Source organism: Urtica dioica, chromosome 1 (genome assembly GCF_054948205.1).
Source record: "Urtica dioica subsp. dioica isolate 48M chromosome 1, U.dioica_male_clone48M_v1_H2, whole genome shotgun sequence".
Classification (NCBI taxonomy): Eukaryota; Viridiplantae; Streptophyta; class Magnoliopsida; order Rosales; family Urticaceae; genus Urtica; species Urtica dioica.
The window spans coordinates 8,601,681-8,626,189 of NC_142756.1; the positions used below are offsets into that span (position 1 = coordinate 8,601,681).

General features: G+C 39.3%; 1 protein-coding gene and 2 long non-coding RNA genes across 3 annotated transcripts; 1 reads left to right on the forward strand and 2 right to left on the reverse strand.

The window, feature by feature from the left end:
* Positions 1-3,128: 3,128 nt before the first annotated feature.
* LOC149407003 (uncharacterized) lies at positions 3,129-3,819 on the reverse strand. Its single transcript, XR_016296000.1, has 3 exons — positions 3,436-3,819; positions 3,274-3,366; positions 3,129-3,202 (listed from the first exon to the last, which is right to left on the reverse strand). It is a non-coding gene; the product is annotated as an uncharacterized LOC149407003 (long non-coding RNA).
* A 5-nt stretch (positions 3,820-3,824) lies between these two features.
* LOC149407004 (uncharacterized) lies at positions 3,825-5,263 on the reverse strand. Its single transcript, XM_089608215.1, has 4 exons — positions 5,141-5,263; positions 4,977-5,064; positions 4,792-4,904; positions 3,825-3,831 (listed from the first exon to the last, which is right to left on the reverse strand). Exons 1-4 carry the CDS (start codon positions 5,248-5,250, stop codon positions 3,825-3,827), a joined length of 318 nt encoding a protein of 105 aa, XP_089464341.1. The 5' UTR covers positions 5,251-5,263.
* An 18,142-nt stretch (positions 5,264-23,405) lies between these two features.
* LOC149407005 (uncharacterized) lies at positions 23,406-23,926 on the forward strand. The gene is made up of 2 exons (XR_016301549.1): positions 23,406-23,537; positions 23,628-23,926. It is a non-coding gene; the product is annotated as an uncharacterized LOC149407005 (long non-coding RNA).
* The last annotated feature ends 583 nt before the right edge of the window (positions 23,927-24,509 follow it).

Here is a 24,509-nt window from a genome sequence, read left to right on the forward strand (position 1 = left end):
TAATTAAATAGAAGGATGTAATTGAAAGGAATTTAAATTAAGTGGGTATAAATAAAGATTTAAATGAAGTTAAATAATTATATACAATGACGTAATTGAAAAGATTTTGAAGTAAATGTGTAGAAAAATAATAAAAAAAAATGTGAAATTAAAAACGGGCCTCCTAAAAAACCTCACCGACCACTAAAAAGGTGCGACGGCGAGGAAAAAGAGCACCCCTTTCCTCGTTAATTATTTGAAAATTTATCCCGGACAAGGGCCGGGATATCCCTTAGTTATACAAGTTAGTCTAACCATTTATGTTTACATTTGCGAAATCAACTTCAAAATCGTCAAGAATATCGAAGCACATGAATGTTTCTTGTGCTCGATTTCTATGTTGAATCCAATCTTCACCGCACGTCAATGCTTCGACCATCTCCGGTTTCAAGCTACATCTTCTATCGTCGATGATGCGGCCCGCGCTACTAAAAGCCGCCTCAGATGACACGGTTGAAACAGGGATGGTGAGGATGTCTTGTGCCATAGATGACAAGACCGGGAACCTCCTCGCATTCTGTCTCCACCAAACCAAGAGGTCGATGGCTTCGTCATCCGTCCTGACCCAATCGTTCCGATCGTACTCTTGGATCTCCGGATGGGACCGTGCGTCGGTTGCGCTCGACCTCGTCTGACTTGTCCCAGCTTCTTGTTGTTGAGGTGATGGGCTGTACGCGGGCGCGTTGACGAAGACATTCGTGTATTGGTGTCTTCTCGGATACTGCGTCTGTGATTGAGATGGTTGTGCTCGGTATTGCTGTAGGAGTTTCGCCTCATATACCTTGAAAAGATCAAAAAAAGCTTCCACGATCCTCGAGAGATCAAGTGCAATGTAATCTTGGTCCACAAAATGGTTTCTAATGTACTTCAGAAATTTTTTTAAACCACCAATTTTACATCGGACGTCTAGAATGGCTCCAAAACCGTATAATAATGGAACCTTTCCAGCCCCCCAATATTTTAAAAACTTGGCTGTCATTGCTTGAATAGAATCTTGAAAAATTGTTTCGTTTTTATATTTATCAAGATGCACAGCAATTGCGGTCATAGTATGAAGACCGAGAAAAGAAGTAGGAGTGTAAACAGCAGATAGATAACAAGTTTCTTTGTAAAAAATGTCGAGAAAAGAAACAAATGATTCAGCCATCCTAATATCATATTCGGATATAATGTTTTCGCCATGTTCGTTGTTAATGTAAGAAACAATAACATTGACGTAATGCTCGGATAAGAAGTTGGTCAACATGAGAAAGGTAGAATTCCACCTAATTTTGTTATCTAGGTGAAAGGTGCGTTCTTGGAGACCGTTTAGTCTAAGGCGTCTCTTAAGCTCATCTACTCTAGAGGTTGAACTATTTATCCAACTAATGTAATTCCTAATCTTGTTGATCGAAGGGTCATAACTAGCGGCTCCGGCTTGAACTATGAGGTTTATAATATGGGTAGCACAACGTTGATGCAAAAGGGTATCGTCAACGTTAAGTTTCTCCTTTAACTCCCTAATCATGGCGTTGTTGCTTGTGGCATTATCTAAGGTTACAGATATAATCCTATTGTTCAAACCCCACTCACCTATAACACTAACTATGATGTCCAAGATGTTTTCACCAGTGTGAGAACCTTCTATCCTCCTAAAGGCAATGATACGTTTGTTTAGGTTCAAATCGTCATCTATATTGTGCACTACAACGCTCATGAAATCCATCTTAGATTGACCAGTCCATATATCCGAGGTTAAGGCAACGCTATATCACTAGTACAATTGATAGCATCAGGTGCGACAAAAGTCGCACCTGAAAGCATAAATGTCGCACCTGAAAGTATCATCAGGTGCGACTTTAGATGCGACAAAGTCGCATCTGAAAGTGCGCACCTGATGATATTAGGTGCGACTAGTCGCACCTGAAAGTCATCACTATCAGGTGCGACATTTTAGGTGCGACAAGTCGCACCAAACGTCGCACCTAAATATCCCTCAAAATAAGAAATTAAAGCGTGAATTATAGTATCAGATGCGACTAGTCGCATCTGATACTTTCGCGGGAAGAGTATCAGATGCGACTAGTCGCATCTGATAGTAATTCCCCGCGAAATATTTGGCGGGTGTTAGTACAATCCGATGCGACTAGTCGCATCCGATACTCTTCCCGCGAAAGTATCAGATGCGACTAGTCGCATCCGATTGTCTGTAGTTATTTTTTTTTAAATGTTGATTCTATTAGAATCAGCCATTTAAATATATAAAAATTATAATTTAATTTTTGTTATATCAAATAAATAATTTGAATAATATTAATTAGAATAAGTATATAAATAATAATATTAAATTCATAAAATTTGATAATTTACATTCAATAAATTAAAAAAATTACAATTTATTCTTTTTGTTTCCCTTTTTCATTCGAAGTCTGCCAATTCTGGAATGCACGGCCTCCTCTTCCGCCAGATCTTGCTCGTGCGCCTTGGCGGCCTGATGCGCTGCCGCTCGAACGATGTCGCTGAAATTCTACCGAACCTGGCGTCTGATCAGCATTTGGCATGGAAGCGGATGGCGGCGTCTGAACATTCGGCATTGAAGCGGATGCCGGCGTCTGAACATTCGGCATTGAAGCTGATGGCGGCGTCGTGGCAGGGTGCATCATCGCGGGGGATGTCTGCATGGGAGACGGATGCTGCTGTGTGTAGGCAAAGAACTGTCGCTGAAACGCCTCCATCTGAGCTTGTTGTGCGGCCAACGCTGCTTGTAGCTCGCTAATCACTGGATCTGGAACGCGCGTCGATGAAGAACCTGAGGACGAGCTGTCGTCCTGAGCCTGAGCCAAGAGACACGAGGATCTCGGGATCGAGGGACCTATCCCGACATACCAATCTCGACGTTGCCCGAGAACAGTATCCATCGCAAACTGCTCCGCCTGGTCTATGTCAAACATTTGGCCTGACTCCGCTGCTTGTCGCTGCATATTCTCGACTTGAGTCATAATTCGCGCCTTCAAACATATGTTAAAAAAATTATTAAGATTATCGAAACTTGATTATTAAGTAATTAACACAAGTAACTTACAAATGCTTGTTGCGCCCAAGCTGTCGTCCAATTGCCTTGATCGTCTTGATGTTTTTTCTCCCACGTGTTTAACGCCGAGGCCAAAGTCCCATCTTCCCTACTCTGCAGTTCTTATGAAAATATGAGTAATGTATTTATTGCAAAAAAAAATTACAAAATTAGAATAAACTTACGTTCAAATGTCGATGAGCCAAAAAAGAAATCGACCCTTGTGTGGACTTCGTTTTCTTGTTCTTGGAATTGTCTCTGTTGCGAGTAGACTTTTTCTGCACATATTAAATTGCGTTATATTCGATTTCATAGAAGATAACATAATTTTTAGAATTATACATTACCTTCCAATCGTCAGTTGCGAACTCCTCTATCACCTTCTCTCAATCGTCTTTTTGATATCCTTTTGGGATTTCTTTCTTGGCGACATTCATTTGTCCACAACATTTTCCTAAGAAAGTCCCTGATAATCTAGACTTTTGGTTGCGCCTCATACGCTTTGCATCGCGAATGATAGTCTGGTCAATCTGATGACGATAGCAATCCGCCGGAAGCAGCTCATCGGTCTCATCATCCTTGTACACGAAAGTGTACTCGGAATGAAGTGCGCTCAGAATATTGCCCAACATCTGGGGCGTCACTTCGTTCCAATCACGAAGTGTGACCGGGATATGGACTTTCACCAAAGCGCCGACGCGGTTGTTGAATACTCCTACCTTTTTTATTGTTTTTCTTACGTCCTGGTAGAAAGTTTGGTTGATTGGGTCGTACCTAACAACTTTCGCACCGGGTACCCCATGCGCTGCTTTTGCCGAAGTAGACCCGGTTGTTGGTCCCCTTGTTTTCTTAGGACCTTGGGAACCCGGTGTCTCTAGCGGAGACTCATCTCCACCTGCTCCTGAACGGTGTAGCGGAGACTCATCTCCACCTGCTCCACCTGCATCTGACATCCTGTAAGATGTGAACAATATTAGTAAATAAATATTAGTTTTCTGTTCAAAAAAAACGTGGACGGCACCACGGATTTTATTATTAACAAACCTCACATATGGCGGAGGAAAACCGTGGTTACATTATATAGTAAATAAACATACAAAAAAGATATTAATCATTCATCATCATCTATGCCTATAATGTTAATATCATCTTCTATATCGACATCAACATCTTCTCCCTCAAAAACGACATGTCTCTCATTTTCATCATCGTCTTCTTCATCATCGTCAACGACAGTCACTAACTCAGCTTCATCGATTTCGTGTCGATGATTCAAACGCTCGATGTTTGACAACTCTATAGTCAATGGGATCGAGGCTGAGTTGGAGGGGTCAACTTCAGGAATGTCCCAAATCCCTCGATGATTGCATTCCTGGACGATTTCCCAGTCGCCGCCTTTAATAAGATCTTCGATGTAAAAAACTTGTTTCACTTGAGTCGCGAGTACGTACGGCTCCTCTTTAAACCACTGTTTCGCAGTATAAGCACTCGTTTCTCCAGTAGTCTTATCGGTGTGCACTAGTCGGTTTGCATGATACTTGTCACCGTACCAAATGCATTTGAACAATACAACACTACAGTTATGCCTATAGTTCACGACGATGACGTCTTCCATTCGACCATAGTAAGTGAAATCATCCACAAGTACACATACACCGCTATTTTGAGTGACTCGTTGATTATCGCGACGACGAGTGATGAACTTCACGCCATTTACAAAGCAGCTCGGATATTGATAGGCGACTTGAAGGGAACCGATAGAAAGCGAATAGAGCTCGTCAGACACATCAGAACCACTAGCTTTCATATCAAAAATCTGATTACGAAAGAAAGCATTGATTAGCACTTGTGCGTTTATCAAAAAATTGCATTGATATTGTGTTATTACCTTCTTCTCAAACCAAATTTTGAACCTCTTTCTATGCTCCGCTTCAATATCGCGAACTCCGGATTCGCTCAAGAGATCCAAATGCTCGCTGTTATTAAAAACATTACTTCAATAGCAATATATAAAAAAGAATGAATTGAAACACATTCCCAACGATAACTTACGTCAAATATGGATCCACTTCAGGACAGTTGGTATAGATGTACCACTCCGCGTTCTCTTTCTGTTCATCGTCTAATACTATCGGTTTCATCATCCCATAAGGCACACACATCTCGGATCGAAAAACAGAGAGCTCTTGCACTTGAACTTCATCTACACTTTTTTTATCTTCAAGATACCTTGCAACGAACGTCAGAGCTTCTTCTACAACATAAGCTTCCGCAATAGAGCCTTCTGGTCTAGCTCTATTTTTGACAAAATGTTTTAATGTCCCAATGTATCTCTCAAATGGGTACATCCACCGCATATGCACCGGGCCGCCATACAACGCTTCATCTGGTAGATGAATCGCCACGTGAATCATGATCGTGAAAAAAGCTGGTGGAAATATCATCTCAAGCTTACACAAGATCTCGATGATAGACTCTTGCGCATTTTCAAGATCTTCTACTCTCAAGGTTCTCGAACTTATCAGCTTGAAAAAGTTGCAAAGCTCGGAGATCGTCTGATGTATTTCTTTTGGCACAAAAGGACGAATACCAACAGCCAACAACCTCTGCAAGATCACGTGGCAATCATGCGACTTCAAACCTGTGAGTTTTCCATCAGCAGTCACATTTTTCTTCAAATTCCCAGCAACCCCATCTGGAAATTTGACAGATTGGAGGAACTCGGTAAATCGCTGCCTCTGAACAAGGGTTAAGGTGTAAGATGCTCGCGGTTTGTACCACGAATCCCCTTGTTTTTTCAAGTGGAGAGCGGTCTTGATGCCCAAGTCCATCAAATCAAACCTCGCCTTATCTGTGTCGTAGTTCTTCTTTTCTAAGCTGAGCAAGGTTCCGAGAAGATTCTCGCACACGTTCTTCTCTATGTGCATGAAGTCCATGTTATGCTTCAACTCCAAATCTGACCAGTACGGCAACTCGTAAAAGATGCTTTTCTTGGCCCAATTTAGTTCGCACTCGGCTCGCTTTCGTTTTCTGCCCACAGAGCCAGCATGTTTGCCAGTTGTCGTGCAAGAGACACTAGCCAACTGAGCGAGTATGTCTTGCGGAGTCAACTTCTCGGGTTTACTGCGTTTCTCGTGGCGATCCTTGTAGTGATCGGTGCTTTTTCTCAATCGGTGACGCATACGCAAGAATCGACGATGGTCGTAGTAGACGATCCTGTTTCTGACTTTCAAAGACGGCGTGTCAAGGTTGCACGTCGGGCAAGCGAGATACCCTTGGCCACTCCATCCCGATAAATAGGATCGAGCTGGAAAATCGTTAATCGTCCAAAGTAGCGCGGCACGCAATCGAAACACTTCATCGTTGGTGCCATCTCGAACGCGGAATCCGGTCTCCCACAGTTCTTTCAACTCTTCGACAATTGGCTGCAAAAACACGTCCATGTCCTTTCCTGGTGAGTGAGGCCCCGGGATCAAAAGCGTCAGCATCAAGTACTCTTTCTTCATGCATAACCAAGGCGGCAAGTTGTACGCAGTTAGTACCACAGGCCACATGCTGTACGATAAACTCATTTCTCCGAACGGATTGAATCCATCCGCAGCTAGTCCAAGCCGCACGTTTCGAGGCTCTGCAGCAAAGCCTGGGTATCTCTCGTCCAGGTTTTTCCACGTCGTACCATCCGCAGGATGTCGTAGAACACCAACTTCCCTGACACGATCTCTTTCGTGCCACTGCATCAAAAGCGACGTGTGTCGAGACGCGTACAACCGCTTCAATCGATCTTTCAGGGGAAAATATCGCAAAATCTTTTGCGGTATCATTTTCCCAGTTGGCTTCCATCTGCTCTCGTTGCATACTGGGCACACGTCGACTTCCGCGAGATCTTTTCGAAATAGGACACAATCGTTAATACACGCATCGATCATCTCGTATCCCATGCCAAAACGCTTCAGCTTCGCCTTTGCCTCGTAATGCTTCTCTGGAATTCGATTACCAGCTGGTTGAGACTTCTTCAAGAGCTGCAAGAGTTCTGTAAAAGACTTGTTCGTCCAATGGTTCGTGACTTTGAGGTGCATCAACGAAACCAAGAACGACAAAGAAGAAAACTCTTTGCATCAAGGGTACAATTCTGCTTCCAACTCGGCGAAGAGGTCTTCCACTTGCTCCTCTGCACGCACCTCGCTCTGGGTCGGCTCCGTAGCATCGTCGAAATCCTCGTGATCCCTGATATCCTCCACAGCACCGTGCAATCCTCCTATTCCTCTCTGATCTGTTCCTCCGATGGAATCTTCTTCATGAGGAAGTACGACACGCTCGAGCTCGCCGTGATGATACCATTTTGTGTAGCCTGGGGTAAACCCCTTGTTCAGCAAATGATTCCTGACAACCCCGATGTCGTGCCATCTCACGTTGTTGCAAGGTTTGCAAGGACACCGATATTTGCCAATTTCGTTCGGGAATCTTCTTGCAGCGCGAATAAACTCGTTAACACCGGTTTTGTACTGCAATGTCACCCGATTATTCTCCGTGATCCAATCTCTACTTGGATTGGACATTTCGCTGAATGAGAGCGAGAAATGAAAGTTTGGAAGAGTTATTGATAAAGGACGACGGAGATCAAAATGAAAGAGAGATTATGAATTCTATGTTATTTTGAGCTCGGATTGAATAAGTTGGGAGGTTTTAAACTAATTAATTCGAAACTCTACCGAAATTTCGGCAGAGTTTCCCCTATTATACTGACAAACCAAAAACCTGCAAAATTATTTAAAAACATACACAAACCATCCAGAACTATCCTATAAATTAGCTCAGCCCTAAACCGAACCTCCGTGGTTCGATCACAACATTTATAAATGAAAAATCGAAATAAACAAAATATCACAAACTATCAAACATGTCACAAACTATCAAAGCATGTCACAAAACTATTTTTCTTATTTAAATTACAATTTAATTACATGTTAAATCAACTACGTAAACTTATCACAAATTAATTAACTAATTATAAACTAAGCAACATAAATGTAATTATTAAACTAATTACAATTTCTAGGTAATAATTTACTTACAATTAATCTAAATTAATTAAAAGCAAAAAATTTAAAAATGTCACAAACTATATTTCAAAACATGTCAAAAAACAACTAAAACTTAATTTTAACCTAATATAAACTAATCACATTATTAAACTTAATTATCAAAATCAAACTTATTTTAACCATATATCATATTAATACTAACTAATTTACAATAAATTATCAAAATTAATTATCAAATTACTAAACATGTTAAATTAATTATCAAATTAATACTAATTAAGTTACACATTATTATTAACTTACATAATTCACATTAATTAACTAACCTAACATATTATATATATACACTAACCTAACATATTATATATATACACTAACCTAACTAACTAATATATACACTAATATATATATACACTAACCTAGGACGGCCGGCCGGGGACTCGGGGACAGCGGCTCGGAGGCTGGGACTCGGGGACAGAGGCTCGGTGTGGCTGGGACTCGGAGGCAGCGGGGTCGGGGCTGAGCGCACGGTGAGGTCCGGAGGCACGAGACGACGGCTGTGAGTTTAAACCGAGTTAGAGAGAGCGAGGCAGAGAGGGAGCGAGGCAGAGAGGGAGTGAGAGAGAGAAATACCGAGTGATAGAGAGAGTCGGTGGTGACTCGGAGGCAGCGGGGCCGGGGCTGAGCGTACGGCGAGGTCCGGAGGCACGAGACGACGTACGGCTGTGAGTTTAAACCGAGCTGTGAGAGAGCGAGGCAGAGAGGGAGCGAGGCAGAGAGGGAGTGAGAGAGAGAAATACCGAGTGAGAGAGAGAGGCAGTGGTGACTGGCGAGGTCCGGTGGCCGGATGAGGCGGAGGTCCGGTGGCCGGGTACGGGTACGTGGCGTGGTGGTCGGCGAAGGAAGAGGCCGAGAAGAGAGGGACAGAGGAGATGGAGCAGCGACAGCGGCGGAGCTCGGTGTGGCCGGGACTCGGAGGCAGCGGAACTTGAGACTCGGCGGCGCAGCTCGGTGTGGCTGGGACTCGGCAGAGCTCGGTGTGGTGGTCCGGTGGTGGTCGGCGAAGTGTTCTAAGGCGAAGGATTAGTCAGAGAAGAGAGGGACGGAGGAGATGGATGTGGGCTAATGAGTTTACAACCGGAGAAGAAGAGAAGTTCGCAGGGAGAGAGAGCGTTTTTTTTTTTTTACAGAGTTTGAGCGGCTGGAGAAGAAAGGATCGCGACCTGGGTTTTTAAACAAAACCCTAATAATCAGGTGCGACAGAATCGCCCCTGATAATACTATCAGATGCGACTAGTCGCATCTGATGAGTTATCAGGTGCGACTAGTCGCACCTGATTATAAAAAATAAAAAATAAAAATTTCATTCGCCACGCCAGACTAATGAAATAAAAGAGGGGGAGATGAGGCCCGCTCAAAATTTTCAAACTATCTGATGCGACATAGTCGCACCTGAAAGTTTCAACATATTTTCAGGTGCGACCAGTCGCATCGGATTGTCAAAATCAAAAGACAATTTGAGCGAATTTTTTCGGCTTCTGAAAGACTATCAGATGCGACTAGTCGCACCTGAAAGTCATTTAGATGCGACTTTTAGGTGCGACTAGTCGCATCTGATAGTCTTGCGCATCAGAAAATCAATTTTGTAGTAGTGTATCTACCATATGATATTGTGTCTTTCATTTGTTCCTTTTCTCCTAAAAACTATTTTAGGATATCGGATCTCAAGGCTTTTCTGGACATAATTTGAACATTTGGAATTATAGAACTAATGAATCTAACGAAGTCTTGAGATTCGATATGACTAAAAAGATTGATCGGTGGAAACAAAATATTCTACTAAATCACGTCTAAAACTTACGGGATCGATGTGACTTACCTGGCTTGACGAGGCTCCAGATGGTGTCCCCTGGCAGTGCCTGTGATGACTCCACAATAGCGAAGTCCCCACTCTTGTGTTGTGAGCGCTGAATATTTTGCCACAACTGTGACATTTTCCGGCTTTTTAGCCATTCGCAATCACCTCTTCAAAGAAGGTCCACACAACGGACCTAGCACGACGTCGTGGTGGTTGTTGTTGTTGAGGTGCTTCACGTTGTTGTTGTTGTTCTTGTTGTTCTCGTCGTTGTCGTCGTTGTCGGGTCTCCTCTTGTTGTTCACGTTGTCGAGGTCGTGGAACTTGAGTTCGAGGTTGAGGTGGTGGTGGTGGTGGTGGTAGGTCTTGTTCTTCTTCCTCCTCATCTTCCTCTTCTTCATTTGGATTTTGGGTTTCATCGTCATCTTCTTCTTCATTTGGATTTTGGGATTCACGATAATGTTGCTCGAATACTTGAAATTCTTGAAAAGCCACTTCGGATGGCGGAATTTGAGCTTGATAGGCTTGCTCGGGATCCATTTGAGGGTAGTATGGCACTTGGGTGTTTGGAATTTCGGTGAATTCCGAATGGTTGAAAGTAGGAGCAACATAATTTGGATCGAAGGAGTATTGGGTGTTTGGGTCGGGGGCGTTTTGAGATAAGTGCAACCAATTTTCTTCAAAACGGTGCATTTGTTGACCTCGGGAAGCTCTTCCCCTTCGACCTCCTTGGTTGCGGGATGATGAGGCCATGAAAAAATGAAAGCGTTAGAGAGAATTTGAGATTAAAATCGAGAGAGTGTGAGAGAATTTGAGATTGAGATTGAGAGAATTTGAGAGAGTTTGAGAGAATTTGAGAGAGTTTGAGAGAGTTTGAGAGAGTTTGAAGGAAAGGTGTGAAGAAAATGAATGAAATGGGGGGGTATTTATAGATTTTAGAAATAAGTGGGTAAAAAAAAAAAAATTCGGCCAAAAGTCTTTAACGGCTCTATTTTAAACGGTAAAAAAAAAATGGCTCTTTTTTTTGGGTCGTTGGATCAAAGATCCAACGGCCGAGATTAAAAAAAAAAATACCGGGACTAACGGGATCACCGGATCCCGTTAGCCAAAGTAACGGGACGGGAGTCCCGTCCGCCAGCCTTAACGGGAAGTCCCGTCCCGTTACTGTTCATACCGGTAGCGGGGATTCCGTCCCGTCCCGCTACCGGTAAGCCAGGTTTACTCTCATGTGATCGATAATTTGTACTTTATGAACATATTTTATTTGACGACACTCGTGCACACTTGTGATGTGTGTAGAGAGAAATATCCACTAACACATGGATTTAGTTATATGATCTAAGTATATGGATAAAAGTTTTTAAAATCCTGTGTTTCATTCTCATTTTTCATTATATTTATATTATATCTTCATAATACTTATTAACGTTTATTCATAGATATTTACAATTTTATTAACAAATATTTACAACTGTTATCTATGCGTTTATATGGTCGAAATTATGGCGGTCATTTCAGAAAGTTTTGCCTTTGAATTTTTATTATCCATTAAATACGTGTTTTTTTAATGGCAGCTTTGCTACCAGTGGGAATTAAACCACGACCTCCACTTTGGAGGTGGTGTGGATTACATAGATTTGGTTATTTTATTTAATTACGTTGATAAAAGTTTTTTTTAAATCATGTACATTGTTACATTCTTATTTGTTGTTATTCTAGTGTTGGCTGTTTTTGTTGTGACAAAACTGTTGTTCTCTCTGATGTTGGAAACATTGTGTAGAACGTTTTTGTGTCTGCTTTACACGTCAGAGCTGTGACGTGGATATCTGATGACAGTCCTTTTGTCTGATTTGCTTCCGCTTTTTTTCGATCGTCCAATGAGCGTTCTCCATTTGCATTGGAAAACCCTAGTCCATGACACTATGCATGTATGTGTCTTATAAAAGGTTCGCTTTCACTTTTGGGTTAGGTTACACATCTTGGTATCTCGCTACAACTGTCATTGCCGATACTCTGTATTTTCTAGATGTGCATATGGCTTTGTTTGATTGACTTCCATTACGAGCTGATCACAAAGTTTGTTGTATTGTTGATTCAGGTTATTGTAAACTCATATTGTTAAAAGCGTTGTTGACACACTGTGAGAGTGTGAGTGGGAAGTGAGGGGAGCTCAAACTTGAGTTAGAAATTGAGGAGACCTGTAAGGTGATCATCTACGGCCGTTCGAAGTTGTACTTAGTCTACCATATAGTGAAGTTTCTCTTTCCATTAGGAGTATCATCCATCCAAAGGTAGGCACAGTTGGCCGAACTGGGTTATGGCTACGTTTGGCATAGATTCGCTTTTTAAAAAAGTGAATTTTAGAATTGTTGTACGAAAAAACTGTTGTTTTAAAAAACAGATGAGTATTTGGTAAACTATTGTAAAATAGCTGTAACTGTTAACAAAAACTGATTTAGTGTTTGGTAAAATAGATATTAATATTTATAAGTAATAATTATTTATATAAAATGTAATTAATTAATAATAAGAAGATATTTTTTGGAATATAAAAATATATCAAAGTAGGTGTCTATAGAATGTAAAAAATAAATTATAAATTTTAGTGACGTCAACAAAATTATTTGATAAAAGCATATAAAGATAATTAGAATCAAAAGTTAGTGTAAAAGAAAAAAAAAAGTTAAGAGAGAAACTACAAACAAAAAACTAAAGCTATGTATAAAAGCTTCAAATTGTAGCTTTTAGTTGTTTAGTTAAAATATTCAAAAACACTTTTTAGTTTTTAGAAAAAGCAATTTTACCAAACACTTGAATATGATTTAACTTTTAGAAGAAAAAAAACTAAAATCAAGCTTAATAAGCTGAGCCTATGTTCATTTACTTTCTCTTGCGTTAATTTGCTAAACTGATAAGGTGTTATTTAACCTGTTAAAACATCCGCAAAAAAATCACCTAAACAGTAGATCTACTTTTCATTATTGTTTTTAGGTTCATACGTTTGTAGTACTGATTAACGTCTATTAACGGATATTTACAACTCTATTAACAAATATTTACTACTATTAGCTTTTGCAGTCAAGTTGTTTGAACGACATTTTAATCGTTCATTTTTTATGTGCTCATATGTTCGAAATTATGGCGGCTAGAGCATGATCTGGGTAATCATGGGATTGAATAGCATAAAAATGAAGAGGTGTCCCGTTTAGAGTATGGGGATCTTAATCCCTACGAGTATGAGTCTATGGTGACCCAGTACCCGTCTCAGGGCTGGTGGTGAGGTCCAATTCACGCAGCCCTTTGAACATCACGTCGAGGTCGACACATGTGCTCGAGATGCCATGCCACCACTCGAAGTTCTCGTCAGTGAAATTAGTTGATTCCATCGAAGCATCTTGTACTCTCATGTGATCGATAATTTGTACTTTATGTACGTATATTATTTGACGACACTCGTGCACTTGTGATGTGTGTAGAGCAGGGCCGGCTTAACCCAAATTGAGACTTAAAGCGAAATTTGAAATAACATATTTATGAATGAAAAAATAATTGAAAATACAAAAGCATTTTGTTAGGTTAAATAAAAAAATTCATTTTAATCTTAATTGATATTTTTTTACTAGACATAGTTATTCTTTATTTATATTTGAATAAAAAAAATGACAATATGTCAGCATTAAAAAAAATACAAACAGAGAAAAAACATTAATTTAAATATAAAAACAAACCACATAAGTAAGTGAATAAAAATTAAAATATATCCTGAGAATTATTCTTTTTGTGCTGTAAGCGCTTTTTATTTTACATTAAGTGTAAATGAAATAATAAATATGTTTTATCATTGTTTATGGAATGACACAACAATATATATATATATATATATATATATATATATATATATTTAAAAAAAACACAACTATATAACAAATGGGCTTCAATCAGATTGTTTTACACGGGCCTTTTTTTAATTCCCTCTCATACAGAAGCCTTATTTGGGTATGGCATTGTGAGTCTTCACATTAAAGTCTTATTTTATTTCTTTTTCTATAAAATTATACTGCTATTTTAATTTTTTGGGCCTTTTTTTGTGGGTGGGCCTAAAGCGCATGCTTTACAACCCTTATGGTTGGGCCGGGCTTGGTGTAGAGAGAAATCTCCACAACACATGGATTTAGTTATAAGAAAATGGCCCTAAGTACTACTACTTTTCATAATTTGGACCAAAATATGGAAGTCCATGTTTTGGACAAGAATAGTAGTTGGTCACCTGATGAAGTACAATTTTGCCCTTTTGTAAACATACCTACACCACACACACGTGAAAACTAATAAATTAATAATAATAAAAAAAATTCTCCCCAGTCTCTCTCGACATTCCCGCTCTCTCTCTCTCCTAACTTTTTGGCGAAATCGACGTAATAACCACCGCTCGAGTTTCTGCAAGTCCGGCCAAAACCCGCTCCGTCGCGAGCCGTCCTCTGCCTCCGACGCACGACTTCGAGCTCAGACCAGTCCGAGCCAATCTTCGCGTGAACTCCGACCGGAAAGAGGAGAATCGCGAGCTCCGAGCCTCTCTTTTCTTCGCCGCGTGACTCAGCTGAGACAAAGGAGACGCGAGCTCCACCGACTCCAGACCAAGGAAAAGCCATCAGAGAAGCTTTTGACGAAGCTTCGACGAGCCTTAGAACATCCGCCGAGCCAGAGGAGACCGCCGAACCGAGAGATCGACCGAGAAAGAATTGGAGGAACTCTGAAATGGTTTTTTTTTTGTATTGTCGGAGCTGACATACAAGTCTACAATTTCATTTATTGTAGACTTCTATATCTACAATAAATGAAGTTGTAGACTTGTATGTCTACAATTTCAGGCGTTGTAAACTTGTATGTCAGCTTCGACAATAAAAAAAAAAAAAAAAAAAAAAAAAAAAAAAAAAAAAAAAAACCATTTTTTACCCAAACACATGAACAAACCCATAAATATGAAATCCAGAAACACGAATGAAACCCATAAACATGAAACCCAGAAATAAACACGAACGAAACACGAAACCTGTACGTCAACAACGAAACTCGTATAAAAAAACAAACACGAACGAAACCCACCCAGAAATTCCCAGATTTCATTCGCCAACATGAAGTCTACAACTTCATTTATTGTAGACATAGAAGTCTACAATAAATGAAATTGTAGACTTGTATGTCAGCTTCGACAATACAAAAAAAAAACCATTTTTTACCCAAACACACGAACGAAACCATAAATATGAAACCCAGAAACACGAATTAAACCCAAAAACATGAAACCCAGAAATAAACATGAATGAAACACGAAACCCGTACGTCAACAACGAAACTCGTACAAAAAAAACACGAATGAAACCCACCCAGAAATTCCCAGATTTCGTTCGCCAACATGAAGAGATAAAGTTTACCTCTTCGGCGACGACGACGACGGACAAACCACTCGTGACGACGACGACGGACAAACCACTGGTGACGACAAACAGAAAAAGGCAAGCTTTTTTTTTTACCTTAAATGAACGAGAGTAGAAAAAAGAGGAGAAAGAGAGAGCTCTGAAACAATGAACGAGGAGAGAGAGAGCTGAGAGCAAGTTTGATGGAAATGAACAAAATTAAAAACCAAATGGCACTTAACACTTTGGGAAATGGTCGGATCTATTACTCTTTGCAATGATTTGGACCAAAATATATGGTAGCTTGTTTTTGGACACTTTTAGTAGTGTTTTGAGGAGAGATAAAAGTTTGATACCGGGTTTGCCTTTGAATTTACAATTTTGTTCATTCAAGCCCCCAAACCAAAACTTGCTCAATAAGACTTCTCATACGGTCTTGTTTATTGTGCCATGTACAGCTCTCTCTCTCTCTCTCTCTCCTCTCTTTTTTTCTCTGCGTGTGAAGGACGTTTCATCTCCCTTTCATCATCCTCCATGAGCTGCGTGTCTATGAAGTGAAGTGAAGCTCTCCGGCCACCTCGTCCTCGTCTAAAAGTAAGCTTCTTTCGTTCATCGTCATCGTCGTCTTCTCTCATCTCTTTTTGTTTCTGTGCTTTCGTTCATCCTCATCGGGTTTTTAAGTTTATGAGTTTCGGATTCATGTTTGTTAAACGTCATCATCGTGCATCTTAAAAGAAAACTTCTTTTTCGTCGCTCATCTTTGTTTCCATGCGTTTGTCTGGGTTTTAGCTCCATGTCGTTCTGGGTTTGTTGGTGCCATTACCCGCCGTCTCTGTTTTGTTTGTTGCTGGGTTTGTTTGTGTGTTGTTCTTCATTGTTTTGAACGTTTGAGTTTTTCGTGTTCTTGAATTGTAGACATACATGTCTACAGTCTCTGAAATTGTAGACTGTAGACATGTTGTAATTGTAGACATATAGGTCTACAACTTCCGTTGTTGTCGACGTATTAGTCTACAACAGCTGAAGGTGTAGACATGTATGTCTACAATTACAATAATTGTAGACAGTATATCTACAATTACACTTCATTGGTGTAATTGTAGATATACATTTCTACAAATATTCTCATTATAGACATTTAATTTTTTTCATACATGATAATAACAAAACCAGGTATGCGTTTCTTCTATGTAGGAATGTCAGAAATATATATATTTTTGAAATACAGTGGTACATGGGTCGAACCCACAGTATATGTCGAGGGAGGAAATTTGGGTATTATGGTGTCGTCTTCGGTGAACTATCCTAGTCTGATGCAGATGTTGTTCGCGGAGCTTGGCCTTTCCCCATCAACTCACAGAATCGGTTTGAAGTACTTGATTGACGGTGCATGTAAACCTGTTGAGATTAAAGACAACGGTCAATTGAAAGCTTATTTGTATTTGAGGAAAACGATACCTGACGTCGGAAGATTTCATCATTTTTTTTAAACAAGAATCTTATATTAACAGGCTAAAAATGCCAATTTACAAAAAGGGAGAGCAAAACACTCTCCAGACCGATTCATAACCTCCCACAACAAACCAGGAGGTCGGTCAGAAAAAGGTACCAAAAAAACAAAAAAAAAAACATAAAATTATATCCAAAAGTTTTCTATGTAAACCGGGAGGTCTAAATAGCACTACTCCAGTCTCTCTGAAGGTCCACCAAAGAGTATTTTTTAAAATCCTTGCAAGCAGTGTGAAGCCAAAGAGCAATGTTCCGATTGAGAACTTCCCGGACTCCTTCTTGACACCATCCCTCGTTCTAAAAAATACATTTATTAATGCTTAGCCACAGAGCCCAAAACCTGCCAGCACCCCCGTTTTAACCGCCTCCTTCAAACGATTGTTCTTCCCCAGTGTCTCGTGAAGCAAGAAAAAATCAGAAAGAAGAACAATCGAAGAGGCATTAATGTTTAACTTCCCGAAGAGCCACTTCCAAATGCTTGAGGCTGCTGGATAATGGACGAAAATGTGATGAATGTCCTCCGCTGCTCTGTGACAGAGGATACAACAGCTCGGGGAAAGGGCCTGGTGAGGATTCTGCCTTTGAATGACGTCCGCCGTGTTTATTCTTTTGCGTGCCAGTCTCCACCCGAAGATTTGAACTTTTTTTGGGGCAGTGCACTTCCATACTGTTTCGTAGAAAGGCACTGTAGTGGTCGGTCCCGGAGACGCGAGTGTAGCATGCATAGCTTTTACCGAGAACTCATCCGAGTCATCCATCCAAACCCTCCGATCCTCTACCCCGTCCCCGAGGGAAACTGACTCTAGGGAGTCCATCAGCTGTGCATATTCCAAGGCCTCTCTATCTGTTAAGTTTCGTGAGAAGTTGAAGTTCCACTCGATAGTACCTGTAAGAGGGTTAGAGACCATTTGCCTAATTGGCACATTTTTAAGAGAGCTTAAACGGAATAACCCGGGGAAGCATGATTCCAAATTCTCACCGTCACACCAAACATCCTCCCAAAACCTGACTTTATTACCGTCTCGTACTATCCATGTGCACCTCTTAAAAAATTCTTCTCGGATCGAGAAAATGGATTTCCACGGACTCCTTAGGGTGCGTCCCGTAGCAGGTCCCAGATCCCATCTGTTTTCTTGAGTTCCGTAGATTGCTTTTATCACCTTATGCCACAACTCGTTCGACTCGATTGGGAAGCGCCAAAGCCATTTCGCAAGCAAAGAATTGTTTTTCGCAACTAGTCTCCCAATCCCCAAACCTCCTGCCTCTTTTGGCTTGCAACACTCATCCCAAGAAATCGCTGCCTGCCTTTTCTGGTTTTCGAATCCTTCCCAAAAGAAACATTTCATAATTTTCTCCATTTCGTCAGCTACCCCTCTAGGCATCTTGAAGATTTCATATGATATTGGAAATATCTGAAGAGCCACGGGAAGGGCATGAGGCAGCAAGGGAGAACATAGTTTCTCCAGGATTTAGATCAACTACTAACACGGTTGAGCCAACGCAGGGACTTGAGGACATGAATACTTTCTACGATGCAACGCAAGAACGTAGAGAATCCCCTCCTCCGCCACGTAGAGAGTCCCCTCCTCCGCCTCCTCCACGTAGAGAGTCCCCTCATCCGCCTCCTCAACGTAGAGAGTCCTCTCCTCCGCCTCCTCCACCTAGACAGACTCCTCCTACTCCGCCTCCCCCACGTAGAGAGTCCCCTCATCCGCCTCCTCCACGTAGAGAGTCCCCTCCTTCGCCTAATCCGCGTAGAGAGTCCCCTCATCTGCCTCTTCCACGTAGGTAGTCCGCTCATCATCCTCCTCCTCATCCATGTAGCGTTGAGCAAGTGCTGGATATCAATTCCCATGTGACACTCAAGCTTCATGGAATGTACGCTAGCAAATTGGTCTTGCAAAAACAATTGAGTTTGTATGCCATTAACAAACACTGTACGTTTCGGACAAAGTATTCCTCTAAAGAATGTCTCCATGTAGTTTGTCCGGGAGAGCATTGTAAATGGATTGTTCGAGCAGTTAGAATTCCCAGCACTCCAATTTTTAGGATTAAAATGTAATTATTAGGTTGTCATAATAGAATAATTGTTAGTTTACATGTCTACAAACTACTTCAACTGTAGACATGCAAGGAACTGGCCGAAACATGATGCACTAAACAGCTCCTTCTCCTCAGGAGATATGGCCATGGTCTCCTCAAACTTGTCCAATGCGCCAAAGAAGCTGAAGTTATGGTCGACAATCTCTTCTTCGGGGACAAATCTCACAAATCCCTGCATATGCTAAGAAAAAAACATGAAAATCTACACATACACTCCTCATATCACCAGAATTATATCTACACAAACAGTGCTCATACAAAAACCAGTCTACAATTTCTGGAATTGTAGACTGTTATGTCTACAATTTCTGGAATTGTAGACTTTTATGTCTACAATTCGCGTGACTGTAGCCATTTATATCTACAGTTCATATAAATAGCTATATAAATGGCTACATTCACAAAAATTCTAGACATAAAAGTCTACAATTCTAGATATTGTAGATGTCGAAAAATAGTCTACAACAACAAAATGTCTACAATTCTAGACATAAACATCTACAATTCTAGTGACTATAGCTATAAATGTCTACAACTACAGAAATTATAACCTATTAAGTTTTCAAAACACTATAAATTTAGATCAAAGATTCTACAATCACATCAATAATAACCCAAACTCCGCTTTGCATGCCATAAAAAAGTTACCCAAAACGCTCAAAGTGGAGACATTTACCTCATATCTCACCTTTCTGGAATTGTAGACTTTTATGTCTACAATTCTCGTGACTGTAGCCAGTTATATCTACAGTTCATATAAATAGCTATATAAATGACTACATTCACAAAAATTCTAGACATAAAACTATACAATTCCAGATATTGTAGATGTCGAAAAAAATAGTCTACAACAACAAAATGGTGTGAAACTATAGACATAAACATCTACAATTCTAGTGATTATAGCCATAAATGTCTACAACTACATAAATTATAACCTATTAAGTTTTCAAAACACTATAAATGTAGATCAAAGATTCTAAAATCACATCAATAATAACCCAAAATCAGCTTTGCATGCCATAAAAAAGTTACCCAAAACGCTCAAAGTGAAGAAATTTACCTCATATGTAAAAAAAAAAACATGAAAATCTACACAAACAGTCATCATATCACCATAATTATAAATACACAAACAGTGCTCATACAAAAAAGAGTCTACAATTTTTGAAATTGTATACCTTTATGTCTACAATTCTCGTGACTGTAGCCATTTACATCTACAGTTCATATAAATGGCTACATTCACAAAAATTCTAGAAATAAAAGTCTACAATTCCAGATATTGTAGATGTCGAAAAAAATAGTCTACAACAACAAAATGGTGTGAAATTGTAGACACAAACATATACAATTCTAGTGACTACAGCTTTAAATGTCTACAATTACCGAAATTATAACCTATGAAGTTTTCAAAACACAGAAAATGTAGATCAAAGAATTCTACAATCACATCAATAATAACTCAACCTCAGCTTTGCATGCCATCAAAAAGTTACCCAAAACACTCAAAGTGAAGAAATTTACCTCATTTACAATTGGTTTTCGTTTTCTGATTGAAATTGCGATGTCTCATCTGAATTTGACGCCGGTGACTCAATGACCGGTTTTGGTTTCTTCACTCGAGACGTTGTTGGCTTCTTGGCCCGAGAAAGATTTTTCTTTAGCGGTGCCGGAGCTTTCTTCATCGTCCTCGGACTCTTCCGAACCGGCGCGCGTTTTTTGGCCGTCATTTTCTACGATTTAGGGTTTGAAAAAAGGTGATTCGTAGAGATTTGAAAGAATAATGAAGATTAGCAACAAACCTGAGATATTTAGGAGAGATTAGCAATGACCTCGGCGATTTCAGCAACGTGGGTGACGGTTCCCGAGATTTCGGCGACGTGGGGGAGGGTTTCCGGCGATTTCGGCGACGTGGGGGAGGGCACCCGGCGATTTAGGCGAACTGGGTGAGGGTTTTAGATACGCGAACAAGGAGATGAAAATGAGTTTCATTTTGGGTTTTGATTTTGATATAATGGGGTATTTGGGAAATGGGTATTTTCAAAACAAAAAATTAAGTCAAGGGCAAATATGTACTTGCTCACTTCAATAACTACTAAAAGTGTCCAAAACAAAAAAACTCTATATTTTGGTCCAAATCATTGAAAAGAGTAATAGATCCGGCCATTTCCCTAAGACTTTTCTCACATGTTTAGGTAGTATTTTTGTCCAAAAACAATGACCACAACATTTTGGTCAAAAGTATAAAAAAAACTACTAAGGCCATTTCCCTTAGTTATATGATCAAATTCTATGGATAAAAGTTTTTAAAATCATTCTCATTTTTCATTATATTTATATTATATCTTCATAATACTTATTAATGTTTATTCACAGATATTTATAATTTTATTAACAAATATTTACAACTGTTATCTATGCGTAGGAGACTAAGTTTTAGTCTTTGATAGTTGGCATCCGGGACTGATTTGGTTGTATCTGATAGTATTCGGGACTGATTTGGTTGCGTATACTATTTGAGACTAACTATTAGTCACGTATGTATTCCCTCCAACAATGTAAAAATGACGCAGATTTGTAGAGACTAATTTTTGGTCTCTGATCGCGGGCATTCGAGACAGATTTGGTTGTCTCAGATAGTATTCAGGACTGATTGTTACACGTTTATCATTCGAGACTAATAATTAGTCGTAACTATGTATTTTTCCGATCATAATTTTATGAGAGGTTATTTTTAGTCGCGGATATATTCCCTCCAAAAATGTTAAAATAACACAAATTTTTGGAGGCTAAGTCACTAATAGTGGGTATCAGAGACTAAAATCTATTTTCGGAAAATGAGAAAAATCGGAGACTAACAATCAGTCTTCTATACTCTAGCCTTCATTAATTCATTTGGAGGGAAAATGTCGGAGAGTACACGTTAGTCACGGATACTCTTGCGCAATGACTTATTGGAGACTGAAATTCAGTCTAAAAAATATTTACGTATCAAAGACTAAAAATTAGTCTCCAATAATGTGGCACCCAATTTTTTTAATATCAAAGACTAAACATTAGTCATTAATACTCTTGGTAAATATAAATATGAGAAACTATCAATCAGTCTACAATGTATTGAGATTGAAGCATTCTAATTAATCTCACATTATCCTTTCAATATCATATTATAAATTAAATCTAAAACTGTAGCGACTCAAAATTTTAATATTAATGTTGTAAATTAAGTTTTTCAAAAAGGGACAAGAATAAACTGAGAATGGAAATTAAGGACATTTAAGGTTGATGAGATTTTGGAATATATTTTTTTCGAGAAAATGAGAAGGACAGAGAAAAATAATTCCAACGATCTTGAATGAATTCTACGTGAAAGGATTTCCAAGAGAAAATTATTTAATTAATTTTCAGAACATATTTTCCATCTCTCATGAGAGAAATAAATGGAAAAGGATTTATTTGCAACAAATAAAGAAAATAAAATATGATTTGTGGAAGAATTTTAGAGAGAAATAAAAAGAAAGGTTAAGTTGAAAATAAGGAGTATTAGCGAATAGCAACTTTCGAATATTTTCTTAAGCCTTATCCCTCTTGCCGACTTCCTTCTTTAGCTGAGAAGAACGAAAAAAACGCAGAATATAGAAAGGACAAACGAAGAAGAAAAGAACGAGAGAAAGAAAGAAAGAGCCGAGAGAAAGAGAAAGACGGAAAGAAAATAAAGAAAGAAAGAAGAGAGAGTGTGATTGAGTGGACGCGAGGAACCAAGAGAGTGAGAAGGTCTGAGAATCGGAATGAAGAAAGACCGGATGCGACGACTGTTAACTCGCCAGAGTCGCGAGCGAGGAAGGACGACGGAGAAGGTTTTCGTCAGGCAAGGCTCGTTCCTCAATTCTTGTCCCTTCTCTTCTTCCGATTTCATGTGACCTTGAGTAGGTTGAATTTTGATTTTTCTAGGGTTTCGAAAAAATGAAATCAGTTTGGGGCTTTTTCTTTCCCTCGGTTCTGAATTGAATTTTCGGGGTTTTGTTCTACTTTCTTTTGATTGAGGGACCAGCAAGAAATTCAACCCGAAGAACTATATTGTGAATTTCTCGCCGAGGATTCGTAGAGGAACAAAGGTTTTTAATATCAATTCCCAATTTTTGCTCGAATTTCAGAATTTTATCTCTAGGGTTTGATGTATAAATCCGAATTTTGGGGATTTTTGTTAAGGTGATTCGGATATTTGGATTGTGAAATTTGAGTGGGATATTTGATTATGTATTCTTGTCAGTTTGTATTAAGTAACGATATTAAGTGATTTTGAATTGAATTTTGGAATTGATCGTTTCGTTTGAGGGTTTGATTCGTTCGATTTGGTCATTGAATTGATTTGTCTCATTCGTCTCGTGTCACAGTGTTCGAAGTTGATTTCGTAGTTGATGCTTCTACCCGGATGAACTCTGAGTTATGTATTCTTGTCAGTATTTAATGTTAACAAACCTCAGAAACGTGGATGGAGGAATGATGAAGAATTCAACCAATATGTAAGAATGACATTTGATTTATATTTATTTTTGGACGTTGTAGTTTCTATTAAACTTAAAATTATTCTAAATACATTTATTTTATGATAGGAACAAGTTATTCAACACAAAGGAGATGCCATGGACTAATTACTAGCGGAAAACACGATAATTACTCTTGCATTAGAGCATGAGTTGGAAGAGGAATCAATCAAAAGCGTTTTTGGTTCGGATTCCACTTTAATATTTTATTTATCTCTTATTTTTTTGCATTAGAGATTTGGATATATTTGGATTGCTTTTTATTCTTAGTTTTTCATGAACATTGTTTTGACGGTTTTGCATGATTTTATAATAAATTTATTTACGAATTTGTAGGTACGAAAGCTATTCTAAGGAAGCTTATTTTAGATTCTTATGTGCTCTCTGATTTTTTTTAGAGTGAAAAATTAGTCTTGTATACATAAATGCTTGTCTTAGAAGCATTATATTTAGAGCTAAAAGTTAGTCTCCAAAGCACTATGACGAGACTAAATAAACAGTCACAGATGCCACTATATTGGAGACTGAAAATCAATATTGAAAGTTCTACATCAAAGACAAAGCAAGAAATGCAACGGTGACTAAACATCGGTCCCTAAATTATGATATGTGAGACTAAAAATAAGTCTTTAAATCATTTTATCCGAGTCTAAAAATCCGTTTTAAAAGACTAATAATCAGTCACGTTGTCCGAGACTAACAATCAGTCACGTTGTCCGAGACTAACAATCACGTTATGTGAGACTATTAGTCAGTCTTAAAAAGGCTTATTAGTGACTAAATACGAGTTCTCGACCGACCTTATTAAGGACTGAAAAATTTGGTATCTGAGACTAGTTCTTTGTCATGAATATTGCGGCGTATCCGAGACTGACTTTTAGTTCTTGATAGTAGCATCCGCCACTAGGTATCCGAGACTAGCCTAGGAGACTGAAAATTAGTCTCGGATAC